The sequence below is a fragment of the Rhodamnia argentea genome, chromosome 8, assembly GCF_020921035.1.
Source record: "Rhodamnia argentea isolate NSW1041297 chromosome 8, ASM2092103v1, whole genome shotgun sequence".
NCBI classification, from domain to species: Eukaryota; Viridiplantae; Streptophyta; class Magnoliopsida; order Myrtales; family Myrtaceae; genus Rhodamnia; species Rhodamnia argentea.
In genome coordinates, this window is record NC_063157.1 from 4,226,157 (window position 1) to 4,248,174 (window position 22,018).

The 22,018-nt window shown below is 39.1% G+C and overlaps 2 protein-coding genes across 2 annotated transcripts; both read right to left on the bottom strand.

Annotated features, from left to right (window-relative positions):
- Window positions 1-11,069: 11,069 nt before the first annotated feature.
- On the bottom strand, window positions 11,070-12,734 carry LOC115744659 (putative F-box protein At1g65770). The gene has a single exon (XM_030679948.2). It carries the CDS (start codon window positions 12,639-12,641, stop codon window positions 11,484-11,486), a length of 1,158 nt encoding a protein of 385 aa, XP_030535808.1. The 5' UTR covers window positions 12,642-12,734; the 3' UTR covers window positions 11,070-11,483.
- A 5,053-nt stretch (window positions 12,735-17,787) lies between these two features.
- On the bottom strand, window positions 17,788-19,450 carry LOC115744668 (ganglioside-induced differentiation-associated protein 2). The gene is made up of 3 exons (XM_030679970.2): window positions 19,001-19,450; window positions 18,425-18,689; window positions 17,788-18,046 (listed from the first exon to the last, which is right to left on the bottom strand). The coding sequence occupies exons 1-3, from the start codon at window positions 19,311-19,313 to the stop codon at window positions 17,827-17,829; spliced, it is 798 nt and encodes a 265-aa protein (XP_030535830.1). The 5' UTR covers window positions 19,314-19,450; the 3' UTR covers window positions 17,788-17,826.
- Window positions 19,451-22,018: the final 2,568 nt, after the last annotated feature.

Below are 22,018 nucleotides of genomic sequence, written 5' to 3' on the forward strand. Positions count from 1 at the left end.
ATGGATATGATATCGGTAAAGATCGTGAAATGGTTTATTGTATATATGATAACATGGTTGAAATTGCGAACCACATTTGGAATTGGTGGTATGGAACTCCAGCCAATACTTGGGTTTTAACGGGATCGATATCCAATGGCGCATACGGTGTACCCGCTAGCGAGCTAGGATCCTTCCCCGCTTACCGTAATAACGAAGTATGAGTTATTGTAGAAGATATTCCCATAGACTTAATGGATGGAAGGGGGATAGACGCTAGAGCTCAGTCTCATGGATATGATAGCAGTAGAAATTGTGAAAGGGTTTATTGTATATATGATAACATGGTTGAAATTGCAAACCACATTTGGAATTGGTGGTATGGAACTCCAGCCAATACTTGGGTTTCAACAGGGCTGATATCCAATGGCACATACGGTGTGTCTGTTGGCGAGTTTGGATCCTTCCCCGCTTACTGTAATAACGGAGTATGGTTATTGTAGAAGATATTTCCATAAACTTAATGAATGGAAAGGGGATATACGCTAGAGCTCAGTCTCATGGATATGATATCGGTAGAGATCGTGAAAGGTTTTATTGTAAGGTTTTATTGTATATATGATAACATGGTTGAAATTGTGTATCACATTTGGAATTGGTGGTATGGAACTCCAGTCAATACTTGGGTTTCAACGGAGCTGATATCCAATTGCGCATACGGTGTGCTTACTAGCGAGTTGGGATCCTTCCCCGCTTGCTATAATAACGGAGTATGGGTTATTATAGAAGATATTCCCATAAACTTAATGGATGGAAGGGAAATAGACGCTAGAGCTCGGTCTTATGATTTCCACGAGGAAGTGGCCATGACTTTAGCACTAGCCATACGAGAACAGTGGTAAAAGGAGATTTGGGACTTCCTATTGATGTAAGGTATGTTGCAAACCATGATTATGGGTATATACTAATATAGGTTGGAGCGATGCTAAAAGTATCACATGGATTCACCAGAATACTTTTGTTGTTAAAAGTAATAACCAAACCTTATCAAAATAATAATAATAATAATAACTCGATCTTAGTTGTGCATAATTTTTCTCTGCATCTTCAAATTGACGCGATTTTTGCATCTATGAAAAACTTGTTATTCGACTATACAAAATAAGATTCTATAGAAGAAAATTTAATGGATTCAATGATTTTGATAAATAAAGCTAAAGAACATACAAGCAAAAATTCTAAAGTCAATGCCTGGGAGATAGTGCCCATAGGCAAATGTTATTATGAGTCGCTCATTTGCAAGAGTTGGGTATCGTTTATGAAGATATTAGGCCTAAGAGTGTTATGACTACCATCGGCTAAATTGATTGACATGGGAATTATTAAATGCCTGAGGTGAATGTGCCTTGGAAGATCTTGCATACAATAAGTTTAATCTTCTACGTTGGTAATCATGATATATTTATCTAGGAAAAACTATTCTTGTTTGTGAGTTTGTGTTGATAACTGAAACCTCAACACGTCAAGACGCGGGGATGCTTCATCCTTGGTAACAACCAACACAAGAAGGCGATATGTTTAGTATTGGGTGTGTCTTCTTTTTTTGTGTCATGGCTGAAAATCCCACATTTGGCAATCTCATCTATCGCTTGCACGTAAGGCAGGCCAAACTCTCCCTTGTGTCAATTCGTAAAGACTTTTGGCCGATATTTTTGCTTTCTTGCAAAACTCAAATGACATTTTCATAAATTCGGATCACGAGCTTGTCATTGACATAAAGGTCGAGTTAATCTAAAATCAACTATAGTCAATGGCACTTTAAGGTCGGCTTAGATGCAAATTGCGAATCATTATTTTGGATATACGCTAATATAGGTTGGAGCAATGCTAAAAGTGCCACAATGGATTCACCATAATACTCTTGTCTTTAAAAGTAATAATCGAATCTTGCAAAAAAAAAAAACAATACCCGAATCTTAATTGTGCATAATTTTTCGCGCATCTTCAAATTGACGAAATTTTTGCATCTATGAAAAAATTGATTTTTGACTATTCAAAATAAGATTCTATTGAAGACAATTTAATGGATTCAATGGTTTTGGTAAATAAAGTTAAGAAACACACAATAAAATGGTAGATATTTTCATATTTTAAATGAATTGTTGACTCACTAGAAAAAATTCTGAAGTCTACGCATGAGAGATAATGCCCATAGGGAAATGACATTAGGAGTCGCTCATTTGCAAGAGATGGGTATCATTCGTGGATATTACGCCTAAGAATGTTATGACTACCATCGACTATATTGACCGATATGGAAATTAGGAAATGTCTCCAAGGAGGGGAATGTGCTTTGGAAGATTCTACTTACGGTAAGTTTGATCTTCTACGCTGGTAAACATGATAACTTTATGTAGGAAGAAGTATTCTCGTTTGAGAGTTTTTGTTGACACCCGAAACCTCAGCACAGCGAGGCACAAGGAGATGTTTCATCCTTGGAACAACCAACATAAGAAGGAGATATGTTTAGTCTTGAATGCGTCTTATTTTTTGTGTTATGGCTGGAAGTCATGCATTTGGCAAACTTCATCTATCACCTGCATGTCAATTCTCGATGGCCCCCTAGTTCGTGGCACTTCCCATGTCTCCGGCGTGTCAATTCGTCAAACAACACAAGGTAGACCAAACTCTCCCTTGTGTGGATTCATAAAAACTTATGGCCGATATTTTTCCTTCCTTATAAAAATCAATTGGCATTTTCAAAATCTCGGATCACAAGCTTTGCATTGATATAAAAATCAAGTCAACCAAAAATCAACTATAGCCAATGACACTTTTAGGCAGGCTTAGATGCGAATTACGAACCATTATTCTAGGTATATGCTACTATGGTATTTTTTTTGTTTGTTCGAACGCTAATGTAGGTTGGAGTGATGCTTGGAGTGTCACAATAGATTCACCATAATACTTTTGTTGTTAAAAATAATAATGAAACCTTGCCAAAAAAAAGAACAATACTTGAATCTTAATTGTGCATAATTTTTTCGTGCATCTTCAAATTGATGTGATTTTTACGTCTATGAAAAACTTGTTATCCGACTATTCAAAATCAGATTCTATTGAAAAACAAATTAATGGATTCAATGATTTTGGTAAATAAAACTAAAGAACACACACAAAAAAACGTACATATTTTTCCTGTTTTAAATGAATTATTGACTTACTGATTGAAAATTCTAAATCCTACGCATGAGAGATAGTGCCCATAGGGAAATAACATTAGGAGTCGCTCATTTGCATGGATTGGGTATCGTTCATGGAGATATTAGGCCTAAGAATATGATGACTGCCATCGGCGATATGGAAATTATCAAATGCCTCCAAGGAGGGGAATGTGCCTTGAAAGACCCTATCCAAGGTAAGTTTGATCTTCTACACTGGTAATCATGACAGCTTTATCTAGGAATAACTATTCTTGTTTAAGAGTTTTTGTTGATACTTGAATCCCCAGCATTGCGAGACGCAAGGAGATGCTTCATCCTCGGGAACAATAACACAAGAAGGAGATATGTTTAGTCTTGGGTGCGTCTTCTTTTATTGTGTCACGGCTCGAAATCACAAACTCGGCAAAGCTCATCTATCACCCGCATGTCCATTGTGGCCCTCTTTCTCGTGGCACTTCCCAAGTCTCCGTTGTGTCAATTCGTCAAACAACACAAGGTAGGCCAAACTCTCCCTCCTGTCGATTCATAAAAAATTTTGGCCGATATTTTTGCTTCATTACAAAACTCCAATGGCATTTTCAAAAACTCAAATCACAAGCTTTCGTTGATATAAAAATCGAGTTATTAAAAAATCGACTATAGTCAATGACACTTTTAGATAGGCTTAGATGCGAATTGAGAATCATTATTCTAGATATACGCTAATATAGGTTGAAGCAATGCTAAAAGTGTCAAATTGGATTCAAACCTTGCAAAAAAAAAAAAAAAAAGGAGCAATACCCGAATCTTAATTGTGCATAATTTTTTTGTGCATCTTCAAATTGATGCGATTTTTGCATCTACAAAAAACTTGTTATTCGACTATCCAAAATAAGATTCTAGTAAAAAAAATTAATGGATTCAGGTAAATAAAGCTAAAGAACACAAAAAAAAAAATGGTAGATATTTTTCTTGTTTTAAATAGATTATTGACTACTAGAAAAAATTTCTAAAGCCTACACATGAGAGACCCGTAGGAAAATGACATTAGGAGCCGCTCATTTGCTTGATATTAGGCCTACGAATGTTATGACTACCAGCAACTAAATTGATTGATATGTGAATTATCAAATGTCTCTAAGGAGGGGAATGTGCCTTGAAAGATCCTATCTAAGGTAAGTATGATCGTCTACATAATCACGACAGCCTTATCTAGGAAGAAATTCTCATTTGAGAGTTTTATTGATACATGAAACCTCCGCACAGCGAGGTGCAAAGAGATGCTTCATCCTTGGGAAACAACCAACATGAGATTGTGACATGTTTAGTCTTGGATGCAGTATTTTTTGTGTGCCACACCTGAAAATAACGCATTTGACGAACCTCATCTATTGCCTGCATGTCGATTCTCGATGGCGCCTTTGCTTGTGGCACTTCCCAATTCTCCCTCGTGTCAATTCGTCATACAACACAAGGTAGGCCAAACACTCCCTCGGTCGATTGGTAAAAACGTTTGGCCAATATTTTTGCTTCCTTGCAAAACTCAAATGGCATTTTCATAAGTTCATATCACGAGCTTTTCGTTGATAAAAAAATCGAGTTAACTAAAACTCAACTAATGGCACTTTTAGGCAGGCCTAGATGCGAATTGCAAACCATTATTCCGGGTACACGCTAATATAGGTTGGAGCGATGCTAAAAATGTTCGAACAGATTCAACGTAATACTTTTTTCGTTGAAAGTAATAATCAAATCTTGCAAAAAAAAATAAACAATACTCGAATCTTAATTGTGCATAATTTTTTCGTGCATCTTCAAATTGATGTGATTTTGCATCTACAAAAAGCTTGTTATTCGACTATTCAAAATAAGATTCTATTGAAGGAAATTTAATGGATTCAATGGTTTTGGTAAATATAGCTAAAGAACACACAATAAAAAAAAAGGTAAATATTTTTCCTATTTTAAATGAATTGTTGACTCACTAGAAAAAATTTTGAAGCTTACACATGAAAGATAGTGCCCATAAGCAAATGACACTCGGAGTCGCTCATTTGCATGGGTTGGGTATCATCCATGGAGATATTAGGCCCAAGAATGTTATGACTTTGATCGGCCAAATTGACCGATATGAGAATTATCAATTGCCTCCAAGGGGGGAATGTGCATTAGAAGATACTACTTATGGTAAGTTTAATCTTCTATGCCGGTAAACATGATAGCTTTATGTAGGAAGAAGTATTCTCGTTTGAGAGTTTTTGTTGATACCTGAAACCTCCGCATGGAGAGGCGCAAGGAGATGTTTCATCCTTGGATGTTCCAACACAAGAAGGAAATATGTCTAGCCTTAGGTGAGTCTTCTTTTTTCGTGTCACGGCTGGAAATCACGCAATTGACAAATGCCATCAATTTGCCTGCATGATAATTCTCGGTGGCCCCTTGCTCGTTACACTTCCCAAGTCTCCTTCATTTCTATTCGTCAAACAACACTAGGTAGGCCAAACTCTCCCTCGTGTCGATTCGTACAAACTTTTGGCTCATAGTTTTGCTTCTTTGTAAAACTCAAATGGCATTTTTAAAAATTCCGATCACGAGTTTTCCGTTGATATAAAAATTGAGTTAACCAAAAATCAACTATAGTCAATGGCACTTTTAAGTGGGCTTAGATGCGAATTGCGAATCATGATTATAAATATGTTAATAGGTTGGAGCAATGCTAAAAGTGTCATAATGGATTCACAGTAATACTTTTGTTGTTAAAAGTAATAATCAAACTTTGCCAAGAAAAAAACAAGACCCAAATCTTAATTGTGCATAATTTTTTCCGTGCATCTTCAAATTGATGCAATCATCTACAGTCAATTTATTATTTGACTATTCAAAATAAGATTCAGTTGAAGGAAACTTTAATTGATTCAATGGTTTTGGTAAATAAAGCCATTTTCAATCATTTCTTAGCTAGCTAGAAGAACTCCTTCAACTCTAGGAAAGCGTGAGAGATGGTATCGTCTTTATGTGCAAATCTAGTGTTTTGATGAAAGAGTGGGAAAACATCACGTAGTGTATTTCCATGTCGAATGTGAATTTCGACTAAAAAATGTCAAATGTGAACATATGACCTAGGAAAAAATCAAACTTTTCAAAATGAGACTGCAGATTAAGAGAAGTCGGATTTCATGTAATTGAAATGAAAAGAAGTTCGGAGGAATTCAAATGTGCAAAGAAATGGAAATAAAATGAAAGGAGCGGGTTCGTGTGCGTATCATCTTTCGCCGCCATCCAATGGATACTTCAAACAGATGCATGTTCATCAGAAGATCCTACAAGCCGTTCCACAACTTGGTCCACATAGGAACCACGTCATTCAACAAGAAGTAGCCTCCTTGTGCAGTAGGAATTAAGATGAATGTTTGAGGGCGGATAACATAAGTAATGTACATTAGCATGCTAGACAGAGCACACAAAACTATGAACCGATCTAGTCGGTGAAGTTTTCTTCTCTGTGGAGAAGTGGCCTCCATTTTTTTTTTTTTTTTGGTTTCCCTGCAAAACTTGAATGACATTTTCAAAAGTTAGGATTACGAGCTTTTCGTTGATGAAGAAATCGGGTTAACAACAAATCAATTTACTCGAATGAGACTTTTAGGCGGGCTTAGATACTAACCTTAGACCAAGATTCGAGGTACGCTATATAAGTTGGACCGATGCTGAACAATGGATTCATGGTAATATTTTTGTATTTAAAATTAAGAATTAAATCTTACACCCTTGCAATGTTCAACTGACTCGATTTTTTCATCTACGGGAAGCTTATTATTTGAAGTTTTTAAAATAAGATGCTATTGGAGAAAATTAAATTTATTCAATGGTTTTAGGAAATAAACCTAAACAATACAAATGCAAAAAAAGTACATACTTTTCTTGTTTTATTTTTGACTCGTTACAAGAACTCCTACATCTTAGCAATGCCTTAGATATAGTACCCATATTCATGGGTAAATATAGGGGAAAAGTACACTAAAATTGTCATAACTTGTGTACGGTATTCACTTGAGTGCCATAACTTTCAAAACGTTCACTTAAGTGCCATAACTTTCAAAAATCATTCACTTGAGTGCTACAGTAACTTTTCCGACGTGCCGCGTCAGCTTTCCGACCGCCACGTCGGCTTTTCCGGTTGTCACGTCAACATGGCATTCAAGTAAACTATTTTTAAAAGTTATGGCACTTAAGTGAACGTTTTGAAAGTTATGGCACTCAAGTAAACGCCGTACAAAAGTTATGGCACTTCTAGTGTACTTTTCCCGTAAATATAGTGTTTTGTTTAAATAATGGAAAGGCATCATGTAATGCATTTGATGACCCTGCAAAAAAGTAATTTCGCATCACTACCATTTTCATTGGGCGATTTGTGAACTTGACTAATTTCCATTTCCTTGTATTCTCAATTCTTATGTGTATCAAAGGTAGCCTGAATCTTGTTGAACTTGGGTCAAATATCTGTCCGACTGGTGTGGCTATACTTGATGAGCAAAAATTGTGTCTATCCCATTCATTTCTTTTGGCAATTGACAATAGAGGCTGGAAAAAAGATAGACCACGCCATAGCCTAAATGCGTCCGAAAACCGCGATATTTCAATGGAAGATGACCATTGGACGGAAGCCTGGTTATTAAGGCTATAAGTGCGTTACCCACCCACGAACATATAAATTCCAATCTTTCCTAGCACAATATTAAGAGAAGATCTTCTATATATACACCGAAGAGTATTTTGTTTGAAGATTCTTAGGGTTTAGCATATGGCACTAACTATGAAATAAGAATGCTAGGGACCAAATGATTAGGTTGTTAATTTGGATGCTTGGAGTAGATAATTACTTGCTTCTTGTCATAGTCAAACAACTCCTTCATCTCGGAGTCAATGAATTGTGAAGCGCGTAAAAGTTTTCAGACATTTTGGTTACTTTCTCATCGAGCTAATACAATATTAATTATTAGAGAGACTACAACAATGGCATATTTGTGATGCTTATGAATTCAGAAAGTCGGTCTACCTTAGTGTTGTTCGTGTAATTGCTTTCTTTGAGCATGTTGGGCTATACTTCACTTTTTATATATTTATAAAGTTTTTTTTTTCAAGTTCAGACACAATGCTGTCCTTTCTTTGTCAGATCTAGGCTAGAGAATTAGAAAATAAAAAGGATCCAATTCGATTCTTTGAATGAATTTGACAGCAACGGGCCACCACTTTTTTTTTTTTTTTTATTGCAATTGGGACGACAAAATAGAACCTATGTTTAGGCTAACATAGTCAAATATCACTATACCAATAGTTCTGTCATAGATTTATTACGAGCCATGCGAAATAAGACCCACAGCATTTATCTTCCAGAACAAATTAAGGTACTCTTCTCAGTGGAATTCTAATGATTTTTGAGTTGAATGCATACAAGGCTTAGTCAGTCACCTTGTATAGCTCGAATTGCGTGAACTCGTGGGTCATATCTTATTTAATTGATGGCTCTAGCAGAAGCTCCTCGGACCATTTCCTTTGGGTCTCTACAATTACTTCGATGCACGATTTGCGACTCTTGATAGACTTGTAAGGAGTGGCATCCAAAGAAGATGAATGTTTTGAGCAGTACTTCGGAAGAGATGCGCAATCTAAATTATTTCCTAGATTGAATGGGATAACTTTCACTTAGGAAAGTTTTATTGCATTAACCAATAATTACCAATTTTAATATATACCAGAATATCGGGTGCAAGCATATCAATATAGTATAGATTGCATCATGTCTCTTTGTCAAGTCATTGATTCATCATATATCATTTGTATCACGCCATCCATTTATGCTAGGTCATCATACGTGCGTGCCACATCGTTGCCATGTCATACTTGCATGCCATTTAGTTAGATCGCATGTCTAGGTTTATTAAATTGGAATTGCATGTCATTCTAGATTAAAGTTCATTTTTGCATGTCATTTTAATAAATGTATTTCATGCTGTGTTCTAATAGTTAGCATATTTCATGTCATTGCATTTAGATTAAGTTCATGCATTGCATATAACATAGATTTCATTTAAATAAAAGGACTAATCAAGTTGTTAGTTAGGTTACAGAATGCATGTTAGCCTATATTTAGCAATTTAAACAAATGATTTGCAATTGATAGGGAATTTTTTATCAAGTTATGTAGTGCTTTGTTTTATTAAGTGTTAATCAATGTTTGGGCAACCGCATGATCATATAACATGTTAGTATTTACGTTAAAATTAGGCCAAGTCGCCTCACAAAATATTTTTTTAAAATAAAAAGAAAAGGTACCGAAAGGGCATTAGAAATTTCTAGCGTAATCCCCATGTTCTTGATCTCTGTTAATTGAAGTAAAGTAATCTCCCGTGATTTACATAGGTGTCTAATCAATCTACAAAAAATGATTAGTGGTGACTCATAAATAAAATGAATTTGGCATGATAATTAACCCGAAGTTGCAATGAGCAAAGCTTGGGAAAGCCCGAGCCGAGTCTTCGGACTTAGCAATCCCTCAATTTTCGATTTCCGGAAGTTTGCAACAACACCAGCACCAAAATCCGAGTCCCATATAAAGAAGCAAATGGTTCAAATCATATCACAACAATACGCTCAAACCATAAGACCCACTCGATAAAATCCTTAATAAGCATATCGACCTTAAAAGTCACCGACGAAATCATTGATGGAATGTCTGAAGATCTCGTCGACTGTGGCTTTTTCAATGGGCAGAGTTTAAGTGGAAATTATAACACGTGGCGAACATCGATCGACTCTAGACATGGAAGGAAGTTGAAGTCTTGAGTCCAGGAGAATCCATCGATTGAGGGACAAACATGGGGAATCGAATTCTTCTTAAGGAAGTTCAGGATGTATACCGGACCATCCATTAAAGATAGAAGGGAAGTCATAGGCAGAGGCAAACGCAGAGGAAGCTCAACATCATCTAGAACACATAGACAAATCTCTACAGACAATTCAACCACTTTGAACAATAATCGTACAACAGCAAAGAGGGAGTTCATCTGGTTTTGAAGAAGATAATTCCTATTAGATCTTCACTTAGGTTTTGAATCTCAAATCGGCTTAGATTATATTTCCTAAGTTTGGCATTTGTATTTGAGTATAAAAGCCCTTAAGTTGAGTGTTGTAAGCTTTTTTACCTCCCTTTCGTACTTCAAATTCTCAGTAAAAGTTCCTTGCCATTTCATTTTCAGTTTTCCAATTTTGCTTGTGCAATGTCTTATTAATTCACATTTTGAAAAGTTTTTGAGATTTCAAGGTATATTAGAATCTTATCTATCTTTAATTTGAAGTCTCATTTGATATTTTAATTGGTCATCAATCGATTTCCATCGGCTTTAACAATAGAGATCACTGCACTTCCAGCGGCTAGAGAAAAAAGAAAGAAAAAACAAGTAACTCAAACTTATAACCATCATTGAACACACCTTCTTACAGTAAAAGAAAAGAGAGGCACAAAAGAACAAGCAGAAGGATTACTCAAACTTCTATGAAAAAGAAGCCAAAAATTCCGGAACCGAAATGGCTCCGTTTCTTCTGCACGTTTTCGCCATTTTTCCTTTCTCGTGCATGCCAATTAAGAGATACTTCAACCACAACCGCAATCGGTAACTGCTTATTACATTGATCATGGTATGAAAATGAGGGAAAATTACGCGATATTACCCGACACTTCCCCTTGACAGCGAAACCGTCTCACTTTCAAGTGAGCAACTTTCTGCAACTTTTCTGTGTCCTATATCCGCAATGTATCGGTCAATGGGTCCAGGAGGCACAGGCTATGATGGCGACTGAGTCGCCCATGTGTTGTTCTCTACATTTTTCAGATGATTTTTGCTTTGCCGTGCGTGCTCATGAGAGATGCTTCAAACCATCACCCCATCTGCATCTGCTTGTGATGTTGATCATGGTATAGAATTGAGTACGACTACATGATATTTCCCCTACCCATCTGCGCTATATCTTTCCAGGTTCGAGTGAGCAATTTTCTGCATTAGTATTCTCTGCTTGTATGAGTTTTCTGTCTGATAAGTGATAACCCCCAATTTGTTTCAGTCAATTTGGAGTAAATAAGGTACTAATGTTCAGAGCATACCAAGGCATAAAGAAATACAGCAAAGCCAACAGAATATGGATTCTCAATGCCTTACAAAACAATTACAACTTCACTTTTCATTCATACTCAAAACCGAATAACAAACCCAATTCAGCTCGAAATCAAGACGGTTCCAGACCGAACTAGAACACTGGCCACATGTTTTTCGGATCCAGAGGGCATGGGCTCGGGGTGATCCAAGCCGGGGGTGGCCACAGGATCCTCAAGTAATCCGGTGAGAAGGCCGCCCTCTTGATGCTATGGTCCTCCATGCAAAAGACATGGACTTTAGCACCATAAAAATCATTCAACTCAGTGAAGTAAATGCAGTTCCCAACGCACCCACCAAACTCTTGCACAGACACAGAGAAGCAACTGTGATCACCCAGAAACAGGGCCACACCATCAAGCGTCCTCACTTCATCCCATTTGCCCCATTCTTGATCCAACCTATACACTCTAAATCCAACGGCCTCCAAGCCGACCTCCCGGTTGTTCCAGAACCTTGTCACACCGCCCACGTCAAGGTACCGGTCAACCACATAGAGGTCGCCACCCAACTCCACCAGGTGCTTCCTGTCGCCACCGCCACACATGGGCGGCGAGAACTGCACGACTTGGAAAGACGGGTCGATCCACGAGACGGTCCCAAGCCTATCCACAGCATAGAACTGCCCTTTGTAGACCATGACATCGTCAAAATGACAACCTCGGCCTTCAATCACACTCCATCCCTCATCCCCGTACCTCCAATACCCCAATTTCCCTCCCTCAAGAATCCCAACTACCGCACACTCCCCTGCATCGGCCCACGCCGAATCAGGGAACAGAGCTACCTTCGCGACACAGCGCAAATTGACCCCCTCATCGACCTCGACAGCGTACTCTTTACCAATCTCGGTGACCCTGAAGTCCAAAGTGTTCAACACGTTAGGAAAAGCACCAGGCTTGTACTTGATGGGCTGCTTCGAGAGCGGACTCAGGAGGCGGAGCCGACGGCCCGGCTCTCCGGATTCTTCCAGCTTGACGAGCCAGCCAACCGCTGGGCCGGACTCCTCCGGCGGTTGGAGGCGGTAGAGCGTGGATTGAGTGACGAAGGCGTGCTTTTGGCTCGGTAGGAGGGGGAGTTTCAGGGGAAACAGAGGAGGGTTGTTGTCACGATGGGGAAGTGGAGGGATCAGAGAACGCCAAGAAGAGCAGACGCTGCGGAATCGGCGGACGTCGGTGAGAGCGTCGAGCCTTTTCGCGATCATCCACCAGAGCTCCTTGGGGAGATCGGACCATGGGATTGTGTTCTCCATCTTGCAGGGAGAGTCAAGGACCAAGAACAGCGGAGTCGCAGATGAGCAGTCCTGACTCCTGACTGGCGGCTTTACTTTTTTTTTTTGGGCTTTCTATTTTATTATATGAGGACTAATGATGGACTTTCCTTTGTTAGTCGTTTCGTTTATATGGCACCCCAAAAAAAAAAAATAGTTGACTTTGACCAGATTGGAAGTTCGAAACCCCCGAGCAGAACCAATTGAAGGCTCTCTCCTCTCTGGGCAGGCCCCTCGGGCCCTCAACCATCTCCATCACCAAAGGACCCGTCGATGCTTGCCTCGCCATGGGCGGCCGGCGCAGCCCCGCGTCCTTCTGAGCACCACTATGTCGTCGGCAACCCAGAACCCGCCCTCCGAGCGAGGACGACACCCAACAGGCCCCCCCGGCGCTCGTGACCACCCTTGCCCCTATCTCTCCCTTCCACGTCCTCCCTGCCGCGACAACTCCTCCGCCAGGGTTGATGGTAGCCTTCGGCCTCGAAACAGGAGAAGAAAATCAATATATGTATTATGTGGCTTGCCCTATTATTCATTTTTCCCAACTCTAAATTAATTTCTTGGCTTTTTTAACATCTCCGACTAGTTTTGAGATGATGGGGATATCACCGTTCGAAATACAACGAGAAATTATTTGCCGACTTTTTGGTATTTTGACAATGGAAAATCGATCGATCTATGAAAATTGTTTTTTTCTTTTACCGAATACAACAAGCTTATGACGTCAATCTTTTAATAAGAAAGAAATCACATTTTCTAAACAATGTAAACTAAATTTTTTACTTGAACACGATTTTTAAAAAAAGAAAGATATTTTTCGTGATCATGAAATTTTCAGTTAAATAAATGTAGTGTCGAATGGAATGAAGGTAAAATTACTTTTGTGATCATAAGAAGATATGGTCAACGGAAATGCCATCACTGCTTTCTTCCTTTTTCTTCTAAAGGACGTCACTTTGGTAGCCGCGAGCGTGAAGCTCATCATAGTCCAAACTTGATCACCAATCACCGAGTCTCTGTAATTTAGGTGGAAGTCTCCTCGGACTTTTTTGTCCCAAAGCTTATCCCGTCTTGGTCTTTTACTCTTTAGCTGCGTTTGATTGTCCGGACATAGATTGAGATAGAATACGATAAGGTGGGATAAGAAATCCTTCAAATTGTCTTTTGAATTGTGTAAAATCTCATCATATGTTCGGTAAATATCCGGATATAACATGGATATCAGGATGTGCAACCATGCCAATGACCTCCTACGGACGATGGTGTTAACAGCCACGGCCACCGTGCCAAGCTAGGGCATAGCCTTATGGCATCCCCTAAATCTAGAACTGTAACCATCATTTGAGGTGGTCGCACTCCTACCACTGTGGTTGTCCTTGTTGAAGGTCGGCAACAAAACAAGGCAGCTAACACATATCAACGCAGGCACCAATAAGGATTAAATATCATTCAATTCCTTACGCTTCTTGTTGGAAAATAAATTTTGAGATGGAAACCTACTGGTCGATTCAAGTGCCCACATTTCTTCTCGGTCAATGCTTAACCGTAGCATAAAAAAACCTATTGATCGATTCAAGTGCCCAGAACCCTACCCCTTGAAAGGCAACTACAGTCTAATTAGACATTGATTAGTTTTTTAGAATCAACTAAGAAAGAAATCATCAAGGATCTGCACCGTCGTAATCGAAACCATGTCAAGGATCTGCGGTCGAAGTGAACCAATTAAGCATAGTTAGGGCTTGGCCGACCTCCTGTTCGAGATCCAAGGATCGAACTTGTCAGTTGAGTTCGGGCTTGATGACGACGAGGACGACCGCAGCCTGCTCAGTGAGAATCAGTGGTGATGGGCTGTGGTAGAGGTGACCACGGTGGTTGAGGGCGGAGGTGACCGCGATGGGCTGTTATGGCGCTGATCCTCAAGCGGTGACCAAGATAACGTGATCGGCTGACTAGATGACGATTGGCAGTTGTAGGACGATAGCGATTGTCGAAAGTAACAACAATCTCATGGTGGTCATGGTCCTTGTGCGTAGTGAAGAGTGACCGATTATCCAGATGGTGGCGTCTTCACCGCATCTTTGGAAAAAGAGGATTTGTTAAGTTATTTGTAATCTTTTTATATTCAACCCAGGTTTATTCCCCCTTCTCCGGATTTCATCCAGCATTTTATCCAGGTGTATCAGGTCCGGAGGACATTGCCAAGCATCAAACAAGATAATTTTTTATCCTCTCCGGACTCAAATTTGGATCACCAAATGCATCCTTTAGGAATCAATTGCCTTCAATCACGAACTAGATGTCCGGTCCGGTTGTATGAGGATTGGGAGGGAAATCACAACGAAGCACCAGAGCGCTCAATTGCAAGAGAAACATACAAAAGCTACAGCACAAGTCATTCAAGAACATCATTCTTCGAGCAAAGTTTGGTAATAAATTCTGCGATATTGCGCAGGTATTTTTTCCGAGTTCCTGTCTTGCGCCCCTAGCACTCTGCCTACCTGTTCGTGTCGGTTTCGGGACAGGAGCAATTTGGGTTTTGTGTATTGTTTTCAGACGAACCCCAAGCGAGATGAGAAAGACCTCTTGCAAAGCCGGTGCGCGCCCGATGATTCCGTGTAGCTGGGACTTCCGAGGGGATACAAGAACCCAACAGAGACCCATTGCATCAACTGATAATGAATTACTTCAACCATTTCTCATCAAAGATGAGGATGTCAATAAGCAAGCACTAATCCTAATATGTTCTTCACAGTTTCTGCTGACTAAATGTTTTCTCCTTAGACAAAGAGGACTTAGCCCACTATGCACAAAAGTCCTGATATGTTCGTCCCGTGGCGTTGGTAACTGATGCAGATGACCTTTCTCGCAAGTTTGTACTTTACCACCATGTGCTGCTATTCATGGTCAAAATGACGAATAATGGCCAATAGTTCCGGGAGTTCGAACCGAGCGCTCAGGCAATCATATGTTAATTCGCGAAACCGGTGAATCGGTAGCTGATAGCGTTCATTCCATTTCTTGTCCTTTAAGCGTTCTGTCTCCCCATGTGAGTGTGATCAACGTCTCGCTCGCAAAGCCACCAAGTTTGCGCGTGCAAAACTTGTATTGCTCGCTCCTAGAGAAGCTTAGCAATAGCATCAAGGAGCCACTAAATTGTTGTCCTAATCTGCGGCTTCAAGCTAATCGTCGCCTTCGGAGATTTAGCTCATTCCAGAGCATACAAATCAGCGCAGCGAGCTCTAACGCATTGATTTGGCTCGAAACTGCAAAAACATGACGGCAAACTCATTGGCTCTTTGCTTGTGCCGTTCCGAGCCGATGAATAAACCACTTTCTTTCGAAGACTTGATGAGGTGAAGTTAGACTTGTCAAAAGGATGGTGCGCTCAAAAATGATCCAACTCATATTGACCACTTTAGCCTTTTTTTGACCTATTTTCGTGCAATACAAATCTAGTTACTCATATCGGACATATCTCATATTACTAAAATTATTCAATATCAAATTCAATTTATAAAAACTTATTTCTTATAAATTCATAAAAAAAAAATATATTGCTAAACTACTGTGGACAATTTTTATAATAGTAAAAAAAATTGTGACTTTTTGTATTTTATATTTTCTCTTTTTTCTTTTTTCTTTTTTTCACTTCTACGTCCAGCTAGGGTTGATGGTGACCGGCAACGACCGACGACCATGACGATCGACAGCAAGTGGATGGCGACCCGCTAGATCCCGACAAGCTCGAGGCTCGTCCGAGACTGTTGCAGGTTACATATATTTTGGATTCAAGTTAAATGGGATGAGACCCTTATAAACTTAGACTTTAACATAACAACCCACTTTGACCCATTTCAAAATTTTAAGTGGCCCATATTCCATTTGGACCCACTAAAATTGAGTTGATCAAATGAGTTGCTGACCCACGTTGCCACCTCTAGACGTAGCGTGCGATGAATCTATTTTTTAGTCTTGATTTCTTTGGAATTTTGTAACGACCCCTACGTAGAAAGGCTAATAGATAAGGTTTCAAATGTAATTTCACTTTCCCTTTCCCTTTTCTTTTATCGCTCCGTAATCACCGCACCGAATCCGAACCCCACCAAACCCCAGCACGCAAACTCCTTTTGTCCATCTTTCTACTCTTAACCCCGTTAGCCGCCTCGTGACGGACCTTGACCCCTATCCCGTCGTCCGCACCGGCAACATCAGCACCGCCCCATTCAACTCAGCCACCGTCGCTGGTCAGGCCACGCCGCATCTCGCCTCTGTCGTAGCGGCCTTCTCCCGGGTGTTTTTCCCCTGCCACCTCTCTCAACCCGACGCAGGTCTTAATGGCGCCTCACGACCATCGAGTCTCGCAGCCACGGAGGCACTATCGGCTCCAAATCTGGATATAGCATCATAAGAAATTTGGATGAAAAAAATTACCCTCTATTCTAGCATAAATAGACGTTCTTGAAATGTTATCATCTACAAAATACCCCAAACAAGGGAAAAAATAAATTCCAACATATTTCCTTAAGTTGACTTGCTCTTGACAAACGGTCCTATTGTAATTGCACTAATTCGGTGCTAAATTTTTTGTTACCAATTAAATCTTTAACCTTTTATATTTGTGCCAAAATTCAATCCATTTAGCCGGCCGGTGCTGGCGTAACATCACCCGCGCCGACGTAGATAATTTTTTCCTTCTCGCCGATCGATGAGCCGTGGTCGGAGTTCGTCCACCTAGCCCAATCATAGCTCGCCGGCTAGTGGGAAGAAAAATAAAAAATATTAAAAATTACTCACGTTAGTGCCAATTGACCAAATAGATTGAACCGACACAAATGCAAAATATTTATGACAAAATTAGTACAATTATAATAAATTTGTGATTTTTTTAATAATTTTTCTCGAACTCATGGCTGGGGCCGTGGAGAATGAGGGAGGGCGAGGGTTCTTTTTATTCGAGTATCCATTGAATATGAGTCGTGATTTTTAGATTTTAGAGGGGTTATTTGGTGTGACAGCTACATCTAGTTATAATAAGATGAAATTCATGGCACGCGAAGATTAGTGATTCTCCTCCAATAGCCTTGGGAAATAAGATCGGGATCGGCGGAATTGTTTTATTACCTGGGAGAGATCTACCACTATTTATTGTGGCACGACACGATTAAGATCACGAGATACAACGCATGGAATAAATGGACACGGAGGCATCCGTCGCCAGAGCACCGTGAACCCGAGCATGGTCACTCTCCAAGCCGTAGTCCATCATCGGACGGTATTCCAAATCCTCGTCGTGCTCTTGTGCGAACTCCGGAATCTCGATCTCGCTCCTCCTCACGTGGTCCCACAGTAGGTCGAGCCGGCTCACGTAGTTCAGCTTCCCGTACAACCTGCCACACATAACCGCGTAACCACCCATGTCAAGAGTTGGTGTGCCTGGTCTGCTATGTATCACCTAGATTTCGTTTGTTTCGTGCAAAATGCATGATCTGAAAAATATGTTTCTAAAAACAATCGCTTATATTGCTTGTGAAAATAAACGAATGATAAATATTATGATCATCCATGAAAATCAATAATTAAAAAATACAATATAGGCAATTATTTAAAAAAAAAAAAGATATTTTTCGAATCATGCATTTCTCGCTTAATAAACAGAACGTTAGTAGCCAATTATTCATGTTTCGTTTGAAAAGACAATGCAAATGGCATTAGAAACTGAATTGACTCGCCCGGACGGATTTGGAACGTATCCATTCATTACTCACCCGCCGGTGAAGAGAAGGCGGCCAAAAGTGGCGAAGAAGAGGCGGGCCTGAAGGCCGGGTTGGACGAAGTGGACGGTCTCGAGATTGTCCATGACCTGGGCAGGGATCGAGTCGTACATGGACCGGAGGGCCAAGAATCCGGGGAAGTTGTCGCTCCTCTGGACTTCGCTGTGCACGTACACCACACTGAACCGCTTCCTGCTCAGCCTCGGATAGATCTTCTCCTCCAGGTACTCGTTCACTACCTCGGTGCTCAGGAATCGAGCTGACGATCAAAACCATTACCAGTTAATCTCTCGCTCGCATAGAAACCGATCATAATTAGTGAGTTTCCAGTAGCTCTAGTTCCCCGTTTCTTCACTAAGGTCTCTCTGGTTCGTCTTGCAATTGAATGAACCATGATTTTTCCGAGTCTTCGGAGGATCCAATTCCTAACTAGATGTGAAAAGTCCAGCAACAATTGAAGATGCATGCCACGGATTAAAGTTTCCAGCGTTATGTTCGGCGAAAACAATCGCATTTTCAGGAGTGGCGCAACATTATAACCCGAATTTAGATGACGGGGGCATCTTTTACCTGGGAAGAACTTCCCGACAATGCGGAGAACCTTGCGGCCGCGCTTGTCCCGGCCCTTGATCTTGAAGACCTGGAGCTTCTCGATCAGCTGTTCTTGTTCGGCCCGAGACAAGACCACGCACATTTTCGCTCCCTCTGCTGGCTTTGGACTCAAGGCTGCTGTTCGTCTGTGGTAGTGAGGGAACGGGTGCAAGGAACGGCTGGCGGAATTCATACACGAGACGACAAGTGCGAGACATGTGATTATTGTGAGAGAGAGAGAGAGAGAGAGGACATGTCGGATGAGACAGGAATATGCGAAGGCATCTTCCATTTTCTGGGACGAGTCGATCGCTGATGATCTGATCTGAGATCGGGCTCCATGGCGCGATCTTGCCGATCGTCATTGGCCGCGTCAGGTGGGCGGAATCGTCGTCCGTCCGTCCACCCTTCTCCACAAGAGATGCGTCCACGTGAATGAACGATTATAGAGTTGGCAAGGAAAGCAGAGATGCAGAAGAAGGGTTTCCTTTTGCTTCTGAAAAATCGATGCACTTTCAAAACTCGGAATATTATTTGTTTATAAATCCTGACCCTCGTCTTCTTTTTTACCTTAAACGTTACAATCGTGTTAAAGGACATTTGTCCACCAGGGAATTAATTAGACTAAATCAATGAACATTGTACGGTCTTGTAATCTCTTTTCCACGCTTTCGATGGATAAAAGTTTGTATTAAACATCTCCTCCAATTTATAAAAAAAAAAGTTCCTGTCATAATAACTCTATTTTAAGAGCTTGTCCAGGTGTTCTCCCTGAACATCACGTGGCGTGGAGGAGGCGATGGCATCACCATCGCCTTTACCGTCCGATCTCTAGAGGAGCTTCTCTCGATGATTGACCAAAAGCTCAATACCCATATTGATATCCTCAAAATTCCGGAGAGCGTATGCTCTTCATGGCTTGTGCACCTAGAAGAAAATCAAGCATTAGTGAGAGATGGGATGAAAGTATCATTAGTCCTAATGGCTAGGATTGCTCCAAGTTGCCTTCCTTTCATTCTAATTAGTCTTCCTCGCAAATCGTACGGTCTTGTTTTCCATGCATTTCTCTTCGCAAATCGTGTTGAAGTTGTAGTGTAAACAGTTCTAGAATCACGAAAATCTCAGGCAATATCCCCACGTTCTTCTGTCTTGTTCATTTTCTTGAGCTAGGGCATTGAATTTAATCGCACTTGTTTCATATGGAGCGACCTCGTGAAATTATCGCCTTTGCATATCTAGATGTAAGTTTTGGGAACTCATGATTAACAATGGAAGAAGAAAGCAAAGGAGGAGGCTATCCAGCGAAAAAGAACAAAGATAAGTAACCATAGAGACTAAGGGCCGATTTGATAACGATTATAATCCAAAAAAGTAATTCTAATTAAAATCATATTTTATGATTCTGTTTTCCGAATGATTTTTAGAGAATCAGAATACGTTTGGTAATTGCACAAAATTTCTATTCCGAAAACAACTAGGTGGCGGGAATTCTTTTTTTAAAAATTTTTTAACATTTAAAAAAAATTAATTTTTTTAACTTCCCCCCATTTTTTTAATTTTTAAATTTTTTATTTCCCTCCCCCTTCTTTTTAAATTTTTTTGTTAAATTCTTAGGCTTATTTTTAAATTTAATTTTACAAATTGTATTTATAAAAATTAGTTTTTAATTTTAATTTTTTAGTTTTTTAAAAAAGTTAAGAAGCCGATGTGGACTTAAAATTTTTAAAAAAACTGAGATTTTTTTCCTTTTTGTAATTCTCAAAAGTGATTTTTTTCCAAAATGAACTTTTTTTATTCTTTCTTTTTGTTAAATTCTAAGGTCCGTTCCCAGAAACATTTTTAGAGCAAAAATAAAAATAAAACAAAGTTGATTCTGAAAAAAAAATCACTTTTAAGAATTAAAAAAAAAATAAAGTCTCCATTCTTTTAAAAAGAATAAGTCCACGTGGACTTCTGAACTTAAAAAAAATGAAAATTAGATTTGAAAATTTTGGAATAACTAATTTTTTAAATGCATTTTTTAAAATTAAATCTAAAAATGAGCTTTAGAATTTAACCAAAAAAAAAATGAAAAGCAGAGGGGAGATTTAAAATTTTAAAAAAATTAAAAAAGAAAAAAAATAATATCTTTTAAAAATTGAAAAATGGGGGAACTATAAAGATTTCAAAAAAACTTCAAAAAAATTAAAAATTTTAAAAAAATTTTAAAAAAAAATTCTTGCTACCTAGTTATTCCCTGAAACAGAAATTTTGTGTAATTACTAAATGCATTCTGAATTTCTAAAAATCATCAAGGGAATAGAATTAGAAAATATGATTCTGATCATAATTACTTTTTTGGATCAAAATCGTCAAACAAGCTTAAAGGTATTCAACTCTATTGAGCCAAGTAGAGATTTGACTAGTTTTTTCCTTAAAAAACCAGGAGAGGATTTTAAAGGACTTAGCTTTGTCACCTCTATTGTCTTGTCGTCTTGAGAGTAGAAATTAAAAGTAAAGGTTAATATCACGAAAAAGTATAAACTTGTATACATATGTCAATTTTATCTCAAATTAATTTTTTGATCACCTAAAATTTCAAATTAGTATATATGTGATAAATTCACCTTCCGTTAGATTCCGTTAAATGATACACGACAGTTGATGGATGTACCGATTTGGGATTTTTACCGTCCTTTTTTTAAAGGTATATCAAATTTAGATTTTATACGATTTTAACTGAAATTAACAGAGGGTAAATTTGTTATAGGTGTATCGGTTTGATTTTTTTTTTTTTTTTTTGTGATCAATAAATTAGTTTGGGGTAAGATTGTCATAAGTATATCAATTTAGAAATTTTTGTGGTAAAAAAATATTTAGGATAAATTTATTAGAAGCGTACTAATTTGAATTTTTCATTGCATCAAGGGTGAAAGTAATGATATATCAGATTAAGAACTAAAATAATCTAAAAAAGGGTTTTTGCCTCACATCGACTAGAAGGATGAGAGACAATTA

What these genes read in the sequence shown, in the direction of transcription:
- LOC115744659 (XM_030679948.2), bottom strand. Translation starts at nt 12,641, where the DNA reads ATGGAGAACACAATCCCATGGTCCGATCTCCCCAAGGAGCTCTGGTGG.
- LOC115744668 (XM_030679970.2), bottom strand. Translation starts at nt 19,313, where the DNA reads ATGGAAGATGCCTTCGCATATTCCTGTCTCATCCGACATGTCCTCTCT. An exon ending in TGTCGGGAAGTTCTTCCCAG is followed by an intron (nt 18,690 to 19,000) that starts GTAAAAGATGCC and finishes TTTGATCGTCAG; the next exon opens with CTCGATTCCTGAGCACCGAG. An exon ending in CGCCTTCTCTTCACCGGCGG is followed by an intron (nt 18,047 to 18,424) that starts GTGAGTAATGAA and finishes TATGTGTGGCAG; the next exon opens with GTTGTACGGGAAGCTGAACT.